The following is a 22,907-nucleotide window of genomic DNA, read 5'->3' as shown; positions in this document are numbered from 1 at the left end:
TTTAGCAGATTTTTGGTGTTTAGGCAGAGACATGCTGTCTGTTAATCTCTGTGCAGGCTGTGCAGCTAGTAAAGCGAAGCACTGTGCGGCTAGAAAAAAGCGGAGCACCGAGTAAAGCGGAGCCTGCGGAAGGATGGGAGCTGTGTCAGCGCGCAGCGCATGTACCCAGGTCCTGTGTCCAGATCACTGAGGCCGGTGATGGAGAAGTAAAGTGGCGTTGAGGTCCCCCTGATGTGGCAAGATGGCCAAGAGCTTGGAGGGCGCTTCTCGCAGTGTACGAGAAGCGCTGAAGCGGTGGACGGGGCCTCGCGCGTGACGCGCGCTGTGGGCGGACCGCGGTCTAGCAGAATCAGAAGCCGGGGACTAAATTACCGGTGCCCGGCCGCAAGATGCGGCCGAGCCCGCGTTGCGCTCGGGAGCCCCCCCAACCCCAAAGGACTCACCGCTTGGGATCCTCTTCAGGCGAGGTATGAGGGGCGATGCAGTCCACCTCAATCCAGCGCCCTCTTGATGAGGGGCTGGATGGAGAGGGACTGGGAAGCTCCTTGCAGCACCGCTATTCTTTTAGTGGTGGAGCAGAGGGAGGGCGGCCGGACAGTACTTTGGGAAGATGGCCTCTGTGTATCCTAAGGGTTCGCTCCCCTAGGATTTCACAGTGCATGTCCACGGCCGAGCATCCCACGTCGCAGGAAAGGGTACGGGGAGTAAACTCGCCGTGCTCGCCTGTTGGTGTTTCGGGAGAGATCGGACCCCTTAAAAGGGTCCGTCGCCCCCTTCATCCTCTTGCGCAAAGTGAAAAAATAAAAATAAAACGTCTGGAAAAAAAACAGACGCAGTGTGCCTCCTATGGACACTAAACAAGAACTGGTATTATCCGGTGCCAGTGGGCGGTGTATACTGCAGAGGAGGAGCTAACCTTTTTTGTATTTACTTAGTGTCAGCCTCCTAGTGACAGCAGCATACACACACCCACAATCATGTGTCCCCCAATGTGGCGATGGAGAAAACTTTATATTTTGTGTGAGCTCCACTCAGGTCATAGCAGTTCTCGGCTCTGTCATGGGTATGTGTGATTAGGGCCTTATGGGGCAGGATAGCTTCCTACTGAATATGCAAATTGCACATAAGTTTGTGCTCTGTATTTTCTTTGTAAAGGAATAGCCTTTTTAGCCATCTTAAATCCAATGTTCTTCACAAAACAGAAATGCAGAGCTGGGAACGAATTAATCATGATTATGGCAGTACTTGATAATCAAATCAATACATATAGCAACTGTACCAAGAGAACTCATTTTGGTATGTTTGTGCTGTGGCAATGTTTGGTTACTTAATAGAGGAGTCAAAAAAAAGACAACTATTGTCCTCCAGAAGCAGCACCACTATTATCTATGGCAGTGTCTGGTATTGCAGCTCTGCCGGTTACTTGAATTGCACTTCATTACCAGACAACCTGACTTTTAAACCTGATGATCTGTTATCAGCAGTGTGTGAGTGATACCTCCAGCCCTTCTCCAATACGAGACAAGAGTACTGTTTCGCTCCTCATTTTACATAACCCATTTAAATCAATAAGCCAAATGGAAACAAGAAAAGTTTCAAAGCCATGAAAGTGTATGCGAAAAGATACAAGGCGGCCTTACAAGAACAATACTAGGAGACGGGAGAATCTGTACTTTATGGACTCAATGATCGAGTCTCTAAAATAAGTTTTTTTTATTAATATCAGACTTGTATCCTGCAGGATAAACCATGGTAGAACAGTGATAAAATAGGTAGTTCTGTAACATCGCTCTTAACTTTTGAAATCTTTTACAAACTATATTTTAAAACAAAGTGCAATTTCTATGTTCCTTCTCGGTCTCGTTGCTGCCAAACTCGGTTAACTATTTCTGCCTTCAGTCCCGCAAATTAACATTTTCTGAAATACAGACATGCGTAAAAACTAACTGAACAGTAGAAAAAAAAAGTCAGTCTAACGTGGCACGATGTATACACGTGGATTCTAAAAGAGGCCAATATACACAAAAATGAAAAGTCGTCACAATTAGTTTAATGAAGTGCACAGAATAGCGATCAATCATATCAATAAAATAAAACAATTATTTTTGTTTTCTTTTTTTTTTGCTTTTTTCTTTACATCAAATGTGCTTTACTTCCTCCACAGGTATTCTGTTAAATAAAGCACCATATATACTGCCAGGCCACAGCTAGAGAGGATTCTTTACAGAATCAAATTTCTTGTGGTTTAGTACAAGTAAACTTAATTTTGATAATAAGAACCACAGAGTTTTGAGGCAACTGCCTCGATTATAAGGTACAAAACTGGCACAGAGGACACCATATTATACACTGTAAAAATGACAAGTTTAAATTACATCATATTGGGTAAGGGGCCCCCTATTAATTCAAGCGGCCACTTCATGAAAGCCACTACAGCGAACCTGAATTACATAAAACATAACCATAATGATTGGCCTTTACAAAGTGTACTGCAGATGCAACTTTTGTTTCTTGACTTCTGCCTGACCAAGAATAAAGCATATAAATCTATCTTGCCATCCAAGCAGAAAGCACTTGACAAACTGAAGCACAAAAAAAAAATAAAAAATAGAAAAAAGAAAAACAGGAAAAAAACCTGCAAAAATGTATACAAACAGCTTTAAAAAAAATAAAGACTTAAAAGCAGACATGCTACAACTAATGTCAAGAAGCAGCTTTGTTTTCTTTTCCTGATATCCTCGAGACCACGAGAATCGTGGATTCAATGGTCCGGCACAGGGTATCTAAAATGTCATTCTGTTGTATATGACTAAAAAGTCCCCTGGAATGCTCACAATTTAGTGACAGGCTGAGCTCTGGGCTGTCCTGTGTGGGTGATGGCTGACCATCACATCTCCGTAAGTCTGCCAAGTCAGCCAGCACAGCAGATATGGAAGTGGAAGGGAGCTCACCATCTTCCTCCATCACATTAGTCTCCTTAGGACTTTGAAGTTCTTTCATATCTTTCCCATCTTCGTATTTAGTGCTGCTGCTGGGCTGATCATTGCTCACTTGTGGCCGCGCAGGCAGCAGCATATCTTCAGCAAATGAAGATGACATTTCTATTCTGTATTCCTTAGACAGCGGAGCGGGAGATGGAGGATCTTGTTCTGTTCCTGGATCAATGATGGAAGAGTCTCTTGTCTCGTTGTCAGATGTGCTTGTTGGTGTGGATGCCTCACGTTCATTTTTCAGATCACCTATACAGCCGTCTACCATATGATCCTCATCATTGCTAACCCGTCTCCGCTTTACTGGTGTAGCACCTTCATCATCTAAAGAGAGAAATTTTATATTTACTGCTAAATGTTTAGATGAAGAACATTTTGTATATATTCACATAGAACTACAGGTTTATCTATAAATGTTACGCAAATATCAAAGTATCAAACCTACTTTACTGGGATATTATGGGATGAACTTATGCTAAAATATTAGGAAGCTGCTTGTTGCAACGGCATAAACAAAGTCAATGGAAAGATCTGAGTAAGAGTTTCTTCTCCACTTCCACGCAAGTCCTGTAAGACTAATATAAGAACATTTACATCCTCATTGATGCAGATGTTGCTAATGGAGATAAGGTTCATCACATACCCAGAGTCAAAGTCCAATTATATTAAAAATGATGCAAATGTGAAATTCTGTAACAAGCATCATACATTCACAATACAAAGCAGGTCTGTGGATAGAGGTGTATGTGCATAGGTAGAAGTGAATGAGTGAGTGTGTATACATGTAGGTAGAATGATGTTTATAGGGCTGCACAGGTGTGTATACAGGTTATGGATGTATATGTACTGGAGTGTGCTTATGTGTGAAGTCAACATGGGGAATAGGGTCACTCACCTTTAGCTTTACCATCTTTGGATTCTTGCTCTTGTAACGACTTTCTTTGCTGCTGACAGGTTCGGCATTTGCTCAGGAGATCCTGTAAAGTCGGTATTAAGGCTGCGTTCAACTGTTTAGGGGAGTGAACTGAAAGGAGTAAAACCAGGGCTCGAAGATCCTAGAACACAAAAATGGTGACATACATTTAGGTCCAGAACTAAGTAGATAGTGACCGAATTTTCGTTATTTCAGCTCTGCAGGGCACTATTTTTTACTTAAAATGAAACAGATGCAATTGAAATTTATACTTCAGGGTGTTTCGTGAAGAAGTGACATACACACATAGGGGTAAGTGGCCGCAGTCTTGGCAGGACCCCTCATTCAATGGGTAACTAACCTTATATTTTATCTAATTTACATCTACAGGGCACATCAGAAAACATGTCACTCCACAGTAGACTGTGTATAACAGCATGTTGGTCTAGACTGTTAACATGCCATGTTTAGGTATAGAGTACTATATTAAAATAACTAGATATTGTTACCCCTTTGTGTTGTTATCTGCTAATGAATCTTTTTGATACAGCAATCTGGTGATTCGCTCCACATCTATGTAATCCTGATCCTAGCCTAAGGCCACTGCTTTCCCTTCACCTTTGAATCAAAACTTTGTGTACCCACATACAATTTTATAGAATGCATATTTTTTTACAAAAAAAGTATTTTGTATTAACTCCTTTACCCCCCAAGGGTGGTTTGCACGTTAATGACCGGGCCAATTTTTACATTTCTGACCACTGTCCCTTTATGAGGTTATAACTCTGGAACGCTTCAACGGATCCTGGTGATTCTGACACTGTTTTCTCGTGACATATTGTACTTCATGATAGTGGTATAATTTATTTGATATTGCCTGCATTTATTTGTGAAAAAAAATGGAAATTTGGTGAAAATTTCGCAATTTTCCAATTTTGAATTTTTATGCCCTTAAATCACAGAGATATGTCACACAAAATACTTAAGTAATATTTCCCACATGTCTACTTTACATCAGCACAATTTTGGAACCAAAATTTTTTTTGTTAAGGAGTTATAAGGGTTAAAAGTTGACCAGCAATTTCTCATTTTTACAACGCCATTATTTTTTAGGGACCACGTCACATTTGAAGCCATTTTGAGGGGTCTCTATGATAGAAAATACCCAAGTGTGACACCATTCTAAAAACTGCACCCATCAAGGTGCTCAAAACCACATTCAAGAAGTTTATTAACCCTTCAGGTGTTTCACAGGAATTTTTGGAATGTTTTTTTTTTTTTTTAAATGAACATTTAATTTTTTTTTCACACAAAATTTACTTCAGCTCCAATTTGTTTTATTTTGCCAAGGGTAACACTAGAAAAAGGACCCCAAAAGTTGTTGTACAATTGTCCTGAGTACGCCGATACCTCATATGTGGGGGTAAACCACTGTTTGGGTGCATGGCAGAGCTCGCAAGGGAAGGAGCGCCGTTTGACTTTTCAATGCAAAATTGTCTGGAATTGAGATGGGACGTCATGTTGCGTTTGGAGAGCCCCTGATGTGCCTAAACATTGAAACCCCCCACAAGTGACCCCATATTGGAAACTAGACCCCCCCAAGGAACTTATCTAGATGTGTTGTGAGAACTTTGAACCCCCAAGTGTTTCACTACAGTTAATAACGAAGAGCCGTGAAAATAAAAAATTATTTGTCCCACAAAAATGTTTTTTTAGCCCCCAAATTTTTATTTTCCCAAGGGTAACAAGAGAAATTGGACCCCAGAAGTTGTTGTCCAATTTGTCCTGAGTACACTGATACCCCATATGTGGGGGGGAACCACCGTTTGGGCGCATGGCAGAGCTCGGAAGGGAAGGAGCACCATTTGGAATGCAGACTTAGATGGATTTGTCTGCAGGCATCACGTTGCATTTGCAGAGCCCCTGATGTACCTAAACAGTAGAAACTCCCACAAGTGACCCCATATTGGAACTTAAACCCCCCTAGGAACTCATCTAGATGTGTTGTGAAAACTTTGAACTCACAAGTGTTTCAGTACAGTTAATAACGCATAGCCGTGAAAATAAAAAATCATTTTTGTCCCACAAAAATGTTTTTTAAGCCCCCAAATTTTTATTTTCCCTAGGGTAACAAGAGAAATTGGACCCCAGAAGTTGTTGTCCAATTTGTCCTGAGTACGCTGATACCCCATATGTTAGGGTAAACCCCTGTTTGGGCGCACGGGAGAGCTCGGAAGGGAAGGAGCACTGTTTTACTTTTTCAACGCAGAATTGGCTGGAATGGAGATCGGACGCCATGTCGCGTTTGGAGAGCCCTGATGTGCCTAAACAGTGGAAACCCCCAATTCTAACTGAAACCCTAACCCAAACACACCCCTAATCCCAACCACACCCCTAACCCCAACGACACCCCTAACCCTAATCCCAACCACAACCCTAACCACACCCCTAACCCTAATCCCAACCGTAAATGTAATCCAAAGCCCAACCCTAATGGGAAAATGGAAATAAATACATTTTTTTATTTTTTCCTAACTAAGGGGGTGATGAAGGGGGGTTTGATTTTCTTTTATAGCGGGTCTTTTAGCGGATTTTTATGATTAGCATGTGTCACACACTAAAAGACGCTTTTTATTGCAAAAAATATTTTTTTGCGTTACCACATTTTGAGGGCTATAATTTTTCCATATTTTGCTCCACAGAGTCATGTGAGGTCTTGTATTTTGCAGGTCGATTTGACGTTTTTATTGGTAACATATTCGGGCACGTGACATTTTTTGATCGCTTGTTATTCCGATTTTTGTGAGGCAGTATGACCAAAAACCAGCTATTCATGAATTTCTCTTTTTTTTTTTTTGGGGGGGGGGGGGATGCGTTTATATCTTTTCGCGTTTGCTAAAATGGTTAAAACAGTTTCATTCGTGAGAGAGAGAGAGAGAGAGCGCGCTATTTGAACGAGTCCGGCAAAAAACGGATGAAACGTCTGGCCATCAGGCACAATCCAGCGCTAATACAATTATGGGAAAAAAAAACGGATCCTGCGAAAAAAAAAACCAGATCCGTTTTTTTTCAAAAATTGCCGGAGTGTGCCTGAAACAAAAAGCCTGATGTGTGAAAGTAGCCTTACAGCGATACCTCATTTAGTTTTTTTTTTATGTTTTGGCGCTTTTATACGATAAAAACTATTTTATAGAAAAAATAATTATTTTTGTGTTGCTTTATTCTGAGGACTATAACTTTTTTACTTTTTCACTGATGATGCTGTATGGCGGCTCGCTTTTTGCAGGACAAGATGACATTTTCAGCGGTACCATGGTTATTTATGTCTGTCTTTTTGATCGCGTGCTGTTCCACTTTTTGTTTGGCGGTATGATAATAAAGGGTTGTTTTTTGCCTCGTTTTTTTTATGTTTTTTTACGGTGTTCACTGAAGGGGTTAACTAGTGGGAGAGTTTTATAGGTCGTGTCGTTACGGACGCAGCGATACCAAATATGTGTACTTTTATTGTTTTTTTTAGTTAGATAAAAGGAATGTATTTATTGGAACAATATATATATTTTTTATTTATTTAGGATTTTTTTTTTACATATGTAAATATATATATATATATATTTATATACACATATATATACATATATATATATATATATTTTACTTTGCCTCGGGGGGTGCACTCTGCTGTGCACTGTGTCAGATCAGCGATCACACAGGCACAGCAGGGAGGCTTCCCGGCGCCTGCAAGCCACCTCTCTGCAGGACCCGGATGCAGCCCCGTGGCCATTTTGGATCCAGGGGCCTGCGGGGAGGAGACACTCGGTACAAGGTGAGCACATCGCCTTGTACCGAGGGTCTCAGGGAAGCCCGCAGGGAGCCCCCTCCCTGCGCAATGCTTCCCTATGCCCCCGGAACGTGCAATCATGTTTGATCGCAGTGTGCCGGGGGCGGTCGGTGACAGCTCCTGGCACACAGTGCCGTTTGTCAGCTGCGATAGTCAGCTGACACCCGGCCGTGCTCCCCCCGTGAGTGTGGCCGATCGCTATGACGTACTATCCCGTTGGTGGGCATACAGGCCCACCCCACCTCGACGGAATAGTACGTCTAATGTCAGAAAGGGGTTAATAAAACCTTTAACCCCTTAGAGACACTGCCCTTTTTCATTTTTGCGCTTTTGTTTTTGCTCCACTTCTTCCCAGAGCCATAACTTTTTATTTTTCCTTCAATATGGCCAGTTGAGGGCTTGTTTTTTGCGGGACGAGTTGTACTTTTGAATGACACCATTGGCTTTACCATGTGGTGAACTAGAAAATGGGAAAAAAATTCCAAGTGCAGTCAAATTGCAAAAAAAAGTGCGATCCCACAACTGTTTTTTGCTTGGCTTTTTTGCTAGGTTCACTAAATGCTAAAAACTGACGTGCAATTATGATTTTCCAGGTCATTAAAAGTTCATAGCCTTTTACTAGGCACTGCTCCTAATAGCCAGATTCCTACTCCACACTGATGAGGGGCAAACACCCCGAAACAGCTGTCTGTGGATGGATACCATGCTTGGCATAGGTGGTTTTCCTGTATTGGATGTTTTCCTTTATTGGATGCTGCCCTTCCCGTGGTTGTTCCTTCCCGGGGAAAGGCCTGGCTATTCACTGCTTGCGTTGAGAAACACGTGATGGTGTCTCCGCAGATATCCTACATTAAAAGTTTATAGACACCAAAAATGTCTAGGTTCCTAAGTGGTAAAAAAAAATTCCAAACTTTGTTAAAATAAAAAAATAAAATAAAAATTGCGCCATTTTCCGAAACCCGTAGCGTCTGCATTTTTCATGATTTCAGGTTAGGTGAGGGCTTTTTTTTTTTGCACGCTGAGCTGACGTTTTTAAGGATACCATGTTGATGAAGATATGTTATTTTGATCGCCCGTTATTGCATTTTAATGCAATGTTGAGGCGACCAAAAAAAAGTAATTCTGGAGTTTTGATTTTTTACTCACTACGCCGTTTAGCGATCAGGTTAATCCTTTTTCTATTGATAGATCAGGCGATTCTGAACACGGCTATACCAAATATGTGTAGTTTTTTTTTTTGTATTGTTTTATTTTGAATTGAGGGAAAGGGGGATGATTTTAACTTTTATATTTTTTTCTCCATATTTTTAAAACATTTTACTTTAACTTTTGGCATGCTTCAGTAGTCTCCATGGGAGGCTAGAAGCTGCCATAGCCTGATCGGCTCTGCTACATAGAGACGATGCTCAGATCGTCCCTATGTAGCAGAATTAATGCATTGCTATGAGCGCCGACAACCTCTGGTTGTCATGCCGACAAACTGATGACCCCCGATCAGATGACGGGAGTACCAGTGCGCGTATTTCCAGCTTGACTACCGGAAGCTCGCGTTAAATGCTGCTGTCAAAGTACAAAACAACTGACATGTCCCGGCTTTGATGTGTGCTCAGCGCCAGAGCCCACATCAAAGGAAGAGATGTGACCTCTGCAGTACTAGTAAGTCGGAGGTCGCGAAGGGGTTTAATTGTTAAGTAAAATGACTCAGATCCTCCTTTCTAAATAATTTCGTACAAGAGTCAATAACTTGATGGCTACATTGTCAAATTTGGAACTGGTACTTTATATCTTATCCAATTTTCTACAAAGTCTCCTCACTTCCATGGCTCAAAAATAATTGGACAAAATTTTACAACAAAATGATCATTTTTACTACTTTGTAGAGAATCCTTTGCAGGTAATGACTGCCTGAAGTCTGGAAGCTACGGACGTCACCAAACGCTGGGTTTCCTCCTTTGTGATGCTTTGTTGGCCTGTACTGCAGCTGACTTCAGCTGTTGCGTGTTTGGGGGTTTTTCTGCCTTTAATTTTTCTCTTAAACATGTGAAACATATACTTGATGGTGTTAAGATCTGTTGATTGACTTGGCCACTGCACAATATTCCACTTCTTTGCCTTAAGAAACTCCTTGGTTGCTTTAGCAGTATGTTTTGGGTCATTGTCCACCTGTACTGTGAAGTGCTGTCAATCATCCTTGTGAATCTGAGCAGAAAGTATCACCCTGTACACTTCAGAATTCATGTGGCTGCTTCTGTCTTCAGTCACATCATCAACACTAGCGACCCAGTGCCAGTGGAGGCCATGAATGCCCGCAACATCACACTAGTTCCACCATGTGTTTCAGAGGATTTGGTTGGTGTCTGTTGTGAATTTGCTTTTTACTCCCTCTAGTGGTTACTAGTTTTTTGACTCTGGTTTTTCTGTCATTCCTTTTATCCGCACCTGGGTCGTTAGTTAGGGGTGTTGCTATATAAGCTCCCTGGACCTTCAGTTCTATGCCTGGCAACGTAGTTATCAGAGCTAGTCTGCTGTGCTCTTGTCTACTGATCCTGGTTGCTCTGTTATGAAACCTTGTGCCTTTTTCTCTAGGAAGTTTTCGCCTGCCGAGCGAAATTATGATGTGGGCAATCGGGAGTTGTTGGCCATGAAATGGGCATTTGAGGAGTGGCGTCATTGGCTCGAGGGTGCTAAGCATCGTGTGGTGGTCTTGACTGATCACAAAAATCTGATGTATCTCGAGTCTGCTAAACGCCTTAATCCGAGACAGGCCCGCTGGTCATTGTTTTTCTCCCGCTTTGATTTTGTTGTCTCGTATTTACCAGGTTCAAAGAATGTGAAGGCCGATGCTCTTTCTAGGAGCTTTGTGCCTGATGCTCCTGGAGTCGCGGATCCTGTTGGTATTCTTAAAGATGGAGTTATCTTGTCAGCTATTTCTCCGGATCTGCGACGTGTGTTGCAGAGATTTCAGGCTGATAGGCCTGAGTCTTGTCCACCTGACAGACTGTTTGTCCCGGATAAGTGGACCAGCAGAGTCATTTCCGAGGTTCATTCCTCGGTGTTGGCAGGTCACCCGGGAATCTTTGGCACCAGAGATCTGGTGGCCAGGTCCTTTTGGTGGCCTTCCTTGTCAAGGGATGTGCGGTCATTTGTGCAGTCCTGTGGGACTTGTGCTCGAGCTAAGCCTTGCTGTTCTCGTGCCAGCGGTTTGCTCTTGCCCTTGCCTGTCCCGAAGAGACCTTGGACACATATCTCCATGGATTTCATTTCTGATCTTCCGCTATCTCAGGGCATGTCCGTTATCTGGGTGATATGTGATCGCTTCTCCAAGATGGTCCATTTGGTTCCTTTGCCTAAGCTGCCTTCCTCTTCCGATCTGGTTCCTGTGTTTTTCCAGAACGTGGTTCGTTTGCACGGCATCCCTGAGAATATTGTGTCAGACAGAGGATCCCAGTTCGTTTCCAGGTTCTGGCGATCCTTTTGTAGTAGGATGGGCATTGATTTGTCGTTTTCGTCTGCTTTCCATCCTCAGACTAATGGACAGACGGAGCGAACCAATCAGACTTTGGAGGCTTATTTGAGGTGTTTTGTCTCTGCTGATCAGGACGATTGGGTGACATTCTTGCCGTTGGCTGAGTTTGCCCTTAATAATCGGGCTAGTTCCGCCACCTTGGTTTCGCCTTTTTTCTGCAACTCTGGTTTCCATCCTCGCTTTTCTTCGGGTCATGTGGAGCCTTCTGACTGTCCTGGGGTGGATTCTGTGGTGGATAGGTTGCAGCAGATCTGGAATCATGTGGTGGACAACTTGAAGTTGTCACAGGAGAAGGCTCAGCGCTTTGCCAACCGCCGCCGCGGTGTGGGTCCCCGACTACGCGTTGGGGATTTGGTATGGCTTTCTTCCCGCTTTGTTCCTATGAAGGTCTCCTCTCCCAAATTTAAACCTCGTTTTATTGGGCCTTACAAGATATTGGAAATCCTTAATCCTGTATCTTTTCGTCTGGATCTTCCTGTGTCGTTTGCTATTCACAATGTATTTCATAGGTCCTTGTTGCGGCGGTACATTGTGCCTGTAGTTCCTTCTGCTGAGCCTCCTGCTCCGGTGTTGGTTGAGGGCGAGTTGGAGTACGTGGTGGAGAAGATCTTGGATTCTCGCCTCTCCAGGCGGAGGCTTCAGTACCTGGTCAAGTGGAAGGGCTATGGTCAGGAGGATAATTCCTGGGTGGTCGCCTCTGATGTTCATGCGGCCGATTTAGTTCGTGCCTTTCATGCCGCTCGTCCTGATCGCCCTGGTGGTCGTGGTGAGGGTTCGGTGACCCCTCACTAAGGGGGGGGTACTGTTGTGAATTTGCTTTTTACTCCCTCTAGTGGTTACTAGTTTTTTGACTCTGGTTTTTCTGTCATTCCTTTTATCCGCACCTGGGTCGTTAGTTAGGGGTGTTGCTATATAAGCTCCCTGGACCTTCAGTTCTATGCCTGGCAACGTAGTTATCAGAGCTAGTCTGCTGTGCTCTTGTCTACTGATCCTGGTTCCAGTTATATCAGCTAAGTCTGCCTTTTGCTTTTTGCTATTTGTTTTGGTTTTGTATTTTTGTCCAGCTTGTTCCAAATCTATATCCTGACCTTTGCTGGTGCTCTAGGGGGCTGGTGTTCTCCCCCCGGACCGTTAGACGGTTCGGGGGTTCTTGAATTTCCAGTGTGGATTTTGATAGGGTTTTTGTTGACCATATAAGTTACCTTTCTTTATTCTGCTATCAGTAAGCGGGCCTCTCTGTGCTAAACCTGGTTCATTTCTGTGTTTGTCATTTCCTCTTACCTCACCGTCATTATTTGTGGGGGGCTTCTATCCAGCTTTGGGGTCCCCTTCTCTGGAGGCAAGAAAGGTCTTTGTTTTCCTCTACTAGGGGTAGCTAGATTCTCCGGCTGGCGCGTGTCATCTAGAATCAACGTAGGAATGATCCCCGGCTACTTCTAGTGTTGGCGTTAGGAGTAGATATATGGTCAACCCAGTTACCACTGCCCTATGAGCTGGATTTTTGTATTCTGCAGACTTCCACGTTCCTCTGAGACCCTCGCCATTGGGGTCATAACAGGTGTCCATTGATAGTGAGTCGTTCCAAGCCTTCTCCAGACTCTCTTCTTCCCTTCATTCTGGTACAGGCTGATCTAAGTGTCATCTGTCCGTAGATTGCTTTTCCACAACTGGGGGGCTTCTTTAGATGTTTTTTTTTTGGCAATTCTAATCTGGCCTTTCTATTGGTCATGATTAATGATTTGCAGCTTGTGGTGAACCCTCTGCATTTGCCCTCATGAAGTCTTCTCTTTATGGTAGACCTGGTCTGGCTCCATCATATTCTCCAGCGCTTTACAAACATTATCATCGCTGTTCCCATCGGGGCTCACAGTCTAGATTCCCCATCATTAGGTCTTTGGAATGTGGGAGGAAACCGGAGTACCCGGAAGAAACCCACGCAAATACAGGGAGAACATACAAACTCCTTGCAGATGTTGTCCTTGGTGGCATTTGAGCCCAGGACCCCAGCTCTACAAAGCTACCCTGCTAACCCACAGACACTGTGCTGCCCTAGAAACTGAAACTCCTGCTTCACTTGGGTGAATGTTGTGAATTGTCTTTTCTTCACCATAGAAAAGGATTCTGTGATCATGCACCACTGTTGTCTTTTGTGCAAGTCCAGACCTTTTTGAGTTCCCAAGCTCACCAATGTTTTTTATTTTATAGAATATATAGAATATATATATATTTTATAGAATATACCAAACTGTTGATTTGGCCACTCCTAACATTTCTGCTCTCTCTCAAATGGATTTTTTCTCTTCCACTGTAAGCTCCTTTTGACAGCATGATGAGGTCTAACAGCAACAGCTTTCAAATGCAAATACCATATCTGGAATTAGCTCCACACCTTTCACCTGCTTAACTGATGGATTCACGAGGGAATATCCCTGCAGCCCATTAACAGGAACTGGTAAACAGAAAAACGCTATTAACCTGCAGGTTAATAACGTCGTTATTCTGGCTGGCACCTGCATGTAGCGCAACGCTGCGGGGAGAAAATTAACGATATTCTCCCCAACAGCGTTCCCATTTCAGTCACGGGGCGGCAGCGAAGCGAGTTTAGCCACCGCTCTGAGTATACAAAACAGGGGCTGTAGCTGCACCCCTGTCCCTGATAGACACTGGCTCTGCATTTGGACCGGCTGTCAGTCAGGGTCGGGGCCCGGGTTTAGTCACTGTTCTGAAAATGCATAGTAGCTGCTGTAAACTCTCCCTGGCACAGCATGTTGTGCCTCAGTTCTGTGCATTTTGGCAGAGCTGGGAGAAACTGGCGTGAAAACGCCACAAGCCGTAAAATTTTTGCGACATTCCAAAGCCAGGTGATCTATGCATTACATGGACCGTTGTTCATCTGACCTCAGGAGGCCTTCTACAATAATGGCCGATTTACAGAATCAAAGCAGAGGTTACTGAGGAAGGACCCCAGCACTGTTATGGCAAAACTGTTTTGATTAATAGAGGCCTATGATTAATGCAAATTGCAGTTGTGTAATAACACTGGAGACTAAACGTGTGGCTAATATTCAGCCTCAAGTTTTAGCATCAGGTCCGGTGATGTTTATTTGAATGGTGAGGCAATCTTTAGGCCAAGAAGGACCATTTCAACCTGTTCTGTTTTGTTGCCATTATAGGCAGGAATATTTGCTAATTGTCATGTTAGGCAGTCCTGGGGTTGCCTAAAGGAGTATTACAGAAAGAAGTTATGAACTCTTCATACAATAGGTGCTAACTACTAAACTGGTGGCGGTCCGAGCTAGGAAACCCCCACTGATCACCAGAAAGGTCAAAACATGCACACTCTACTCATTTCTTTGGGACTGGCTTAAACAGCCAATAGCTGTACCGTCGGAGGGTCTCGTACTCCCAGAGACCATGAGCAGAGCTGAGGTGTGCACACAGGACCAACGCTCTAATCAAGTAGAGCGTTTTTCAGCCTTATTCTCAGTATCAATGAGAGTGCCAGTTATGGGATCCACATCGATTAGAAAGTTGTCAATCATATGAACTAGCAATTGTGATCCAATCCTCCTGTATGTGGAATAAAGTCAACACAAATTTGTAACGAGATATTTTATCAAACACTGAAATATGAAAACAAAGATTGCACAGATCAAAAACACAATGAAAATGTGTATTTCACCCAGTGTATTGTGGAGGAAACACAAATGGATATTCACTCACCCCATTTAAAGTGCTGCTTGCTTTGGAAATTTCAATTCTGCTGATAAAATCAGACTCAGCATTTTGATACTGATTGATGAGATGCGTAACTATTGTGTTAATGAGACTTGCACAATTAGTTTCAGAAAAAACCTGACTTTGAACCTGTGAAAGAAAAGACCAAAATCACATTGTAAATTATAATCCACCTTCTTCCCGATTTACTTCCTTACCAGTAAATAATATTAAAAGAAACAACCAACAACCGTGAACTTAAATGCATACCTTCACTAGAAAATGGGTCAGGAATGTGTACACCACGTTGTTATTGAGGAACACACGTTCATCCATTAAAATACTTTTAATATATTCTGCAAAAACTGGATCCTCACACAGCAGCTTGATGCAGTTTTTTGCCAGTTGAGACTAGATTTCCAAAAGAAAAGAATAATTTACATAGTGAAGTGAAGATCCTTCCATTTATTTGCTCTCCTCAATTCCTGCAGCCCGATATTCTTTAGTATAAGGGGTTGAGTCATGAAGGCAACCCCAGTCAGCAGGCTCAAATGGATGGGGAGGAGGGGTACTCCGTTAGGAACAACTTTTTATGACCAAGAGCGGAGACTCACTTTGTAAAAATGATTATCGCTCAGGTGGACCCACGTGATCTATGCATTACATGGACTGTTGTTCATCTGACCTCAGGAGGCTTTCTACAATAATGGCCCATTTACAGAATCAAAGCAGAGGTTAATGAGGAAGGACCCTGGCACTCTTGGAATTTTAATATCTACATATTTAGTAGAACTAGAAGGCTGTGTATGTTCCTATTTTTTTGGTATATAGAAAATATCTGAATTTGGGCCACCATCTAGGAACAGAGAAGCGGAAGAATTTGTTCAGCCATCGTCATGATGGACTTGCTTCTTTGTACGATTTTAGAAAAGTCATTCTTGACGTACAGATCAGTTATGGGTAGCGTGAGCACAGTGTAATAATAAATGGCATACCTGTGTTTGGCACAACTCAGTCCAGAGTTTTGGAAACAATGCTAGGTGCAAGGAGAGCCCTTCATATGCAATCAAGACACCTGCAAATTAAATCAGTGTTATCAATATAGGCTTAAGTGGAAATACAAGCTGGATGTTTAAAGAGAACCAATTATCAAAAATCGAGTTTTATTAAAAAATATTACATAATTACACTCATCACTGCTGAAGCGGCTGTGATCCGTCTTTTCAGATGATCTCACTGCTTAGTGAGGAGAGACCAGGAAGTGTTCTCAAACACGTGGCTCTTGGAGACATCGCTGCATTGTCTGAAGACCGATCACCGCAGCTCCACCAGCGATGATAGGTCCTCTTTAAGCAATTTGCAGTGTTGGTACGCTTTAATCATCTTCAGTATAATCACTTAATTACACATTTTTGCTGATAAGTAGTGTTCAGTGAATAGCTTCAGATAAGTCCTTATCCTAATAGCTACAGAGCTTACCAAATAGCTGCATCGGGAACCCGGATACCTGGCGCACTCCCGATAATCAGCTGTTCGGAGCCGCAGCTGCATGTGTCGCGGCTGTGTGACAGTCACAACACATGCATGGATAGCCTGTGTGTTGTGACTGTAACAGAGCCGTGACACATGCAGCTGCGGCGCCGAACAGCTGATCGGGAGTGCTCCAGGTATCCGGGTTCCTGATGCAGCTATTCGGTAAGTGCTATAGCTATTCAGATAAGCACGTATCCAAAGCTATTTGATCAGCCCTACTGATAAACCCCAAAGTCTGTGCTGCAGACTGCACTAAACTACACAGAACTCTGCTCTTCACTCCTGCACTGATGATGGCAGCCTGGTAGCAGAAGAACATCGCTTAGCTTCGTGCAGCTCGAAGCAGCAACATGCCACCGTAGTTCTTAAAGGCAGAATATGAAAGCCATCGTGAGGGTATAGTAATCATGGGAAAACATCCATAAAACGCAGAGTTCAAATTGTGAGCAGAGAGTCCTGTAAAAATCTAACCAATAAAAAATGCTGTATAATATTTCACACGCTAAAATGTGGAAGACTTTAAAAAAAAAAAAAAAAAGTTCTGACCCTCCCCCTCCCATCACACACAAAAAAACAAAAAAAACAAAAATCACACCACCTCTCTTTACTCACTAGAATGAGGCTCTGGGGCAGTGACAGCCCATGGTTCAGAGTGCCACTCTCTTCTTGGGATAAAAAACATACAGACCCAAGTATCTACCCTCATACAACCCCTATAGAAAATTAACTATTAGGAACTTACTTAGCTTGATTAAAGCTTCAGTAAACTTTTCACAATTGATTGCCACACGGCACAGGAGATGGATAAACTGGTGATATGAAGACAGGTAATCCAGTAGCATGCGGTCATAAACGTCATCTTTACCCTGAAAACACAAAATAGGGACGCTTTCCTAGAACCAATCACTACTACATGATCAGGGCAAGGTTATAACTTCTGAATGCAAACAGGATATATTCCATTCATTGACCACAAGTAAAAGTGGCGAGGAATGGAAGGAGATGATATGAGCTGCAAATCCAGTGAATACATTTCCTACATACAAAACCGAAAACCCCCTTTAATTTATTTTGCATCAGGTAAAAATACAATGGGAAATCTGTACGTTTACCAACCTTGCTGGATTCCACCATTGTGGGCAAGAGGCACATATTAAGTTCAGGGCGGGGAGGACGGATATTGCTTTTTCCTCCTAGAAGTTTCATATTTTCACGACAGGGAAAGTAGGGACCAAGGGACACTGGAGAAAAAAAAACAGAAAAAAAACAAACAAATAAGACCTGAATATTCATCTCTGGAAAAGCTCATCACTCCTTTCCTTATCTTGTACATTACCATCAGCACCTTCTGAGATCACGTGCAAACAACACACATTATATAGAAAAATACTTGGAAAATAACCTCCAGCAATAAACACTTACTTGGGATATTGCTATGATGGTATGTACAATGGTTGTGCTGGAGAAATGGAACCAATGTGTGCAAGAAATCATGAGGGCTCAGGAGCACCAGTTCCTTCAGGACATCTAAGAGCAAAAGTAAAAATGTATTAATAAAACATGATTACGACAATCTTCCACCATCGCAGTATATTAGAACATGAGAATATGGCTACAGTTGCTATATGTTGAATAGTAATAACGAGTATAAGGGAATATCCAAAACATGAAGACATGGGACACGCAGGTTTAGCAATGCTACATGTAATGGGACAGAAAGCACTACTGGTTTATTAATGAGTGTAATGTGCAGGGAACTAAAAATATGAAGCCAATTTTCCTTTTGGATAAAGGTCTCTTAAAAATTAACTAAAAACGTATTTTTAAATTTTAACCAGCAGGGAAAGTTGTGAAACTTTGCAAATCAAATTATAAAGGGTATTTATCTACATTTCTGTAAAAACAAAAAAATGCATTTAAGTGGCTATCAGACACCTGCTTTTGAGCACCCTCTGATATCAATACAGCTAAAGCAGGCAAACAGATACGGAAAAAGCAGGAATTTGGGAGACACATTGTATTTTTTCCCCCACAAATGAAGACATACCCCCTAAAAGGATTGTTGAAATCTCTTTCTTGGAGCCTTCATTGAGGGACACAGGAAACCATGGGTGTATGCTGCTGTTTCTAGGAGACTGACACTAGGCTAAAAAAAGTTAGATCCTCCCCAGCAGTACACACCCACCGACTGGCACAAAGCTCATCAGTTAAGGCCCCGTCACACTTAGTGACGCTAAAGCGATCCCGACAACGATACGACCTGTCAGGGATCGTTGCTGCGTCGCTATGTGGTCGCTGGTGAGATGTCAAACAGTGAGATCTTCCCAACGACGCAGCAGCGATGCGGCGACCTGTAGAACGATGTCACATGGCAGCTATTATGACGATTCAGAACTCGATGAGGAACGTCCTGTGTGACGTTGTAGTCAACGAGGTCGTTGGTAAGGTGTCAAACACAGCGATGTGTGCTACCCAGCGGGACCTCAACGATCAAAAAAAGGTCCAGGCCATTCCGACACGACCAGCGATCTCACAGCAGGGGCCTGGTCGCTGCTACGTGTCAAACATAGCGAGATCGCTACTGAGGTCGCTGTTGCGTCACAAAACTTGTGACTCAGCAGCGATCTCGCTAGCGACCTCGCTTAGTGTGACGGGGGCTTTAGTGAGAAAGCAGTAGGAGAAGGAATGATAAAATAACTATACAAAGGTCCAACAAAGGTAAAATCAAGGGAGGGTGCTGTGTGTCCCCCAATGAAGGCTCGAAGAAAGATCAAGTACCAAAAATCCTTTATCGTTTCATTAGGAGACACAGGTGACCATGGGACGTCCTAAAGCAATCCCAAGGGAGGGAATAGAAGAAACATACCTTTCAACCTAGGCCAGCATCAGCTGAGGCTTGGGTATGCACCCTGTAAAATCTCCCAAATGTATGAAGCGAAGACCAGGTAGCGGCCTTGTAGATCTAAGTTGCAGAGGCCTGGTGGCGAATAGCCCAGAAGTCCCCCACTCTCAGAGGAGGCGGTCAATGCTTAAATCGATAAGCCTCCAGTATGGCAGAACGGATCCAGCAAGCGATAATAGACCTGGAGGCTGGGATGGTCAGAAGAAAGAAAGGACAATATCCTCGTTGAGCTGGAAAAGGGAGACTACCTTGGGAAGAAATTAAGGAACTGGTCGTAGGACCACCTTGTCCTGGTGGAAGTCGAGGAAGGGAGAGCAGCAAGAGAGGGACGCCAATTCAGAGACCCATATAATAAAAGTGATGCAACCAAAAATGTAACCTTTTAAGAGCAAAAGGAGGGAGTGATGTCTTGAATGGGTTCAAAAGGAGGTCCTTGAAGGACGCTCAAAACAAGGTTAAGGTCCCACGGATCTACAGGGGGACGATATGGAGGTGGTAGGACAGTAAGGGTATGTGCACACGCTGCAGATTTTGCTGCGGATCCACAGCAGTTTCCCATGCGTTTACAGTATAATGTAAACCTATGGGAAACAAAATCCGCAGTGCACATGCTGCGGAAATAACCGCGTGGAAACGCAGCGGTTTACATTCCGCAGCATGTCAATTCTTTGTGCCGATTCCGCTGCGGGTTTACACTTGCTCCAATAGAAAACTGCAGGTGTAAACCCGCAGCGGAATCCGCAATAGAAACCGCTATAAATCCGCAGGAAAAACCGCAGCGGTTTTGCCCTGCGGTTTTCCAAAATCCGCTGCGGAAATATCCGCAGTCCTCCACAATACGTGTGCACATACCCTAACTCCCTGAAGGAAGGTCGTGACCTGGGGACGAGGGGCCAAGTTTAGTTGGAACAGAATTGAGAGAACGGATACCTGACCCGTCAAGATACTAAGACAACCCGGACTCTAGGCCAAATTGTTAAAAGGCCAGAAAGGATCGAATGGAAAAAATACATTAGGGCTGTGTGACTGTTCACACCAGTGAAAGAAGGCTTTTCAGATCCGATGACAGATGAGGGAGGACAAGGGTTTCCTCACCTTGATCATGATCTGTATGACCTGGAATAAGAAACCTGCCTCCCTCAGGACAGTGGCCGTTAAATTGAGAGATTGAGAATTCTGGTGGAAGAGGGGATTCACCTAGAGAAAGTAGGTCTGGGTAATCCTGGAGTCTCCAGTGTATATCTGAGAGTAGGAAGACTAACTCTGCGTACCAGGCTCTTCAGGGACCATGAGGATGACTTGAACTCGTTACACTTTGGTCTTCTTGACAAGTCTGAGAATCAGGAGAAGAGGCGGAAAAAGGTACCGAAGGTGGAACAGAGACCATGGAATCCAGGGAGTCGGATTCAACTGCCAGGGAGTCGCGAGACCTGGCCACGAAACAAGAAACCTTAAGATTCATCTGGGACGCTATCAGATCAATGTCAGGGATGCCCCACCTCTGACAGATTTGTATAAACACACGGATGAGTGGAGGGAACACTCGCCCGAGAAGAGGCCCTGACCACTTAGGAAGTCAGCGGTACAATTTTCCACGCCTGAAATGTGCACCACTGATATTGCTGGAATGTGCTGTTCGGCCCAAGCCAGAATCTGTGAGACCTCAGACTTGACTGACTTGCTCTGTGTCCCACCCTGATTGTTGATGCATGCCACGACCGTGGCATTGTCAGACTGAATGCGAACTGTGCGGCCTGAAGGAAGGTCCTGCCAGTGGAGTAGGAAAAGGTAGATGCCTCTAAGCTCCAAGATGTTGATGGGGAGAGATGTTTCCCGAGAGTTCCAGCGACCCTGGACTGTGCCGAAGGAAGACAGCCCCCCACTCAAGAAGGCTGGCATCAGTCGTGACGATCTGCCAGTGGAGTGGGAAAAATTATCTCCCGTGCTGAATGGAGGGGAAGAGACCCTACCATGCCCAAGGACTGCCTAACTCGAAGAGGCAGAAGGATAGGGCGATCCAGAGAAGAGTTCCTTTTGTCCCAAGCTGACAGGAGGGCCAGTTGGAGAGGGCAAGTATGGAACTGAGAGAAAGGGATGGCATCCATCCTGCCCAGCACTCTCACAATGAGACAAAAACAGGGGGGGATGGGCATTTTAGGGAGCGAATACCCAGGAGGAGGACTGAGATCTTCACTTCTGGGACTCTGGCGGTATCGAAAGGCATGCAAAGGAGAACTGAGAGCTGTTCTGGGATCATAAACAACTTTGCCGTGTTGACTAGCCAGACTAAGCGGGCAAGTGTGTCGAGGGTGATCTAAAGACTTTCGCAAAGGTGTTGGAAAGGGCATATGGAGTAGCCTGGGGCCGAGGGAGGCTGCTGAGGAGGGCTAAGCCTAGAAAAAAAACCCCTCTTAGACAGAGCCTACTCTGTTCTGAAGAGGATTCCCTGTCTGCACAGACTCTGTGAGCAGCAAATTGGAATGTGGAGATAGGCATCCTGGATATCCCCTGTGCAGAGGGATTCCTCCGGTTCCATGGAGGCAATCGAACGGAGGGACTCCATCCTTAAGTGAAGAAGGTGCACCTGCTGGTTTAGGAGATCGGGCGAAGTGAGCCATCCTTCTTTGGGACCACGAAGTGGATTGAAAAGAAACCTTAGAAGCGCTCTTTTGTGGAGATGTGTATGAGATCTGCCCAGAGCAGAGATGAGATGGCCTGAAAGCATCCGGGAACTTGGTCTGGGACCCTTGACAAGAAGCATCGTCGGTGGGAGGGAGAAGAAAATAATGTTTTGTAACTGGTGGTAACGATCGGCCTGACTCAGGCTCCATTGACTATGGAGAGCCACGTGTCCCGGAAGAGACGTCATCCTGGAAGAGAAGATGACGACTGCCAACCACCCAGAGAGAATTTCCAGGTGAGGGCAACGCATCATGCAGAAGATAACCTATTAGATTGGGACACACAGCTAAAACTGATGAGCTTTGTGCCAATTGGTGGGTATATACTGCTGGGGAGGAGCTACCAGTAACTTTTTTTCCTAGTGTCAGCCTCCTATCAACAGCAGCATACACCCATGGTTATTTATGTCGCCCAATGAAGCGATAAAGAAAAAGTCTCTTGCAAACTTTCACAATTTTCCATGCTGAAAAAATTACTAAAAAAAAAAAAAAGTATAAAAATGAACATTTAGTTACTGAGATTTCAACAGTCGCCAGACAGGAAAATAAACGAATGCAGTTCCTTCCAATCCTAATCCCACCACTTTATTCACTAAAGAATCACAACGGAATAAGCATTACCGATGCAGGCGTTTCTGAGCTCTGCTGGACTGTAGGAATTTAACAGGGTTAGGAGTTTGTGAGCAAATTCAATTCTCTCCTGCCACTGGATGAGCGCCTGCTTTACATCTGTGGATATAGAAAGGCATAATGAAGAGCGCACAGATGATAACTCCATGTAACACAAGTCTATACTACATTGCACAC

At 43.9% G+C, this 22,907-nt stretch overlaps 1 protein-coding gene across 2 annotated transcripts in view; it reads right to left on the bottom strand.

The window, feature by feature from the left end:
- Positions 1–2,030: 2,030 nt before the first annotated feature.
- Positions 2,031–22,907, bottom strand: part of USP34 (ubiquitin specific peptidase 34) — a 260,330-nt gene continuing 239,453 nt past the window's right edge. For both annotated transcript variants that reach the window (XM_077282722.1, XM_077282723.1), the window contains 9 exons: positions 22,722–22,829; positions 17,940–18,044; positions 17,634–17,758; positions 17,260–17,383; positions 15,980–16,059; positions 15,255–15,395; positions 14,991–15,134; positions 3,886–4,045; positions 2,031–3,314 (listed from right to left, as the gene is read on the bottom strand). In XM_077282722.1, coding sequence (XP_077138837.1) covers positions 2,704–3,314; positions 3,886–4,045; positions 14,991–15,134; positions 15,255–15,395; positions 15,980–16,059; positions 17,260–17,383; positions 17,634–17,758; positions 17,940–18,044; positions 22,722–22,829 — 1,598 coding nt within the window. In that variant the 3' untranslated portion in view covers positions 2,031–2,703. The remainder of the gene's footprint in view (positions 3,315–3,885; positions 4,046–14,990; positions 15,135–15,254; positions 15,396–15,979; positions 16,060–17,259; positions 17,384–17,633; positions 17,759–17,939; positions 18,045–22,721; positions 22,830–22,907) is intronic.

Source organism: Ranitomeya variabilis, chromosome 2, assembly GCF_051348905.1.
Source record: "Ranitomeya variabilis isolate aRanVar5 chromosome 2, aRanVar5.hap1, whole genome shotgun sequence".
NCBI classification, from domain to species: domain Eukaryota; kingdom Metazoa; phylum Chordata; class Amphibia; order Anura; family Dendrobatidae; genus Ranitomeya; species Ranitomeya variabilis.
Note: the sequence above shows the minus strand (reverse complement) of the source record. Positions and strands in the feature narration are given on the sequence as shown.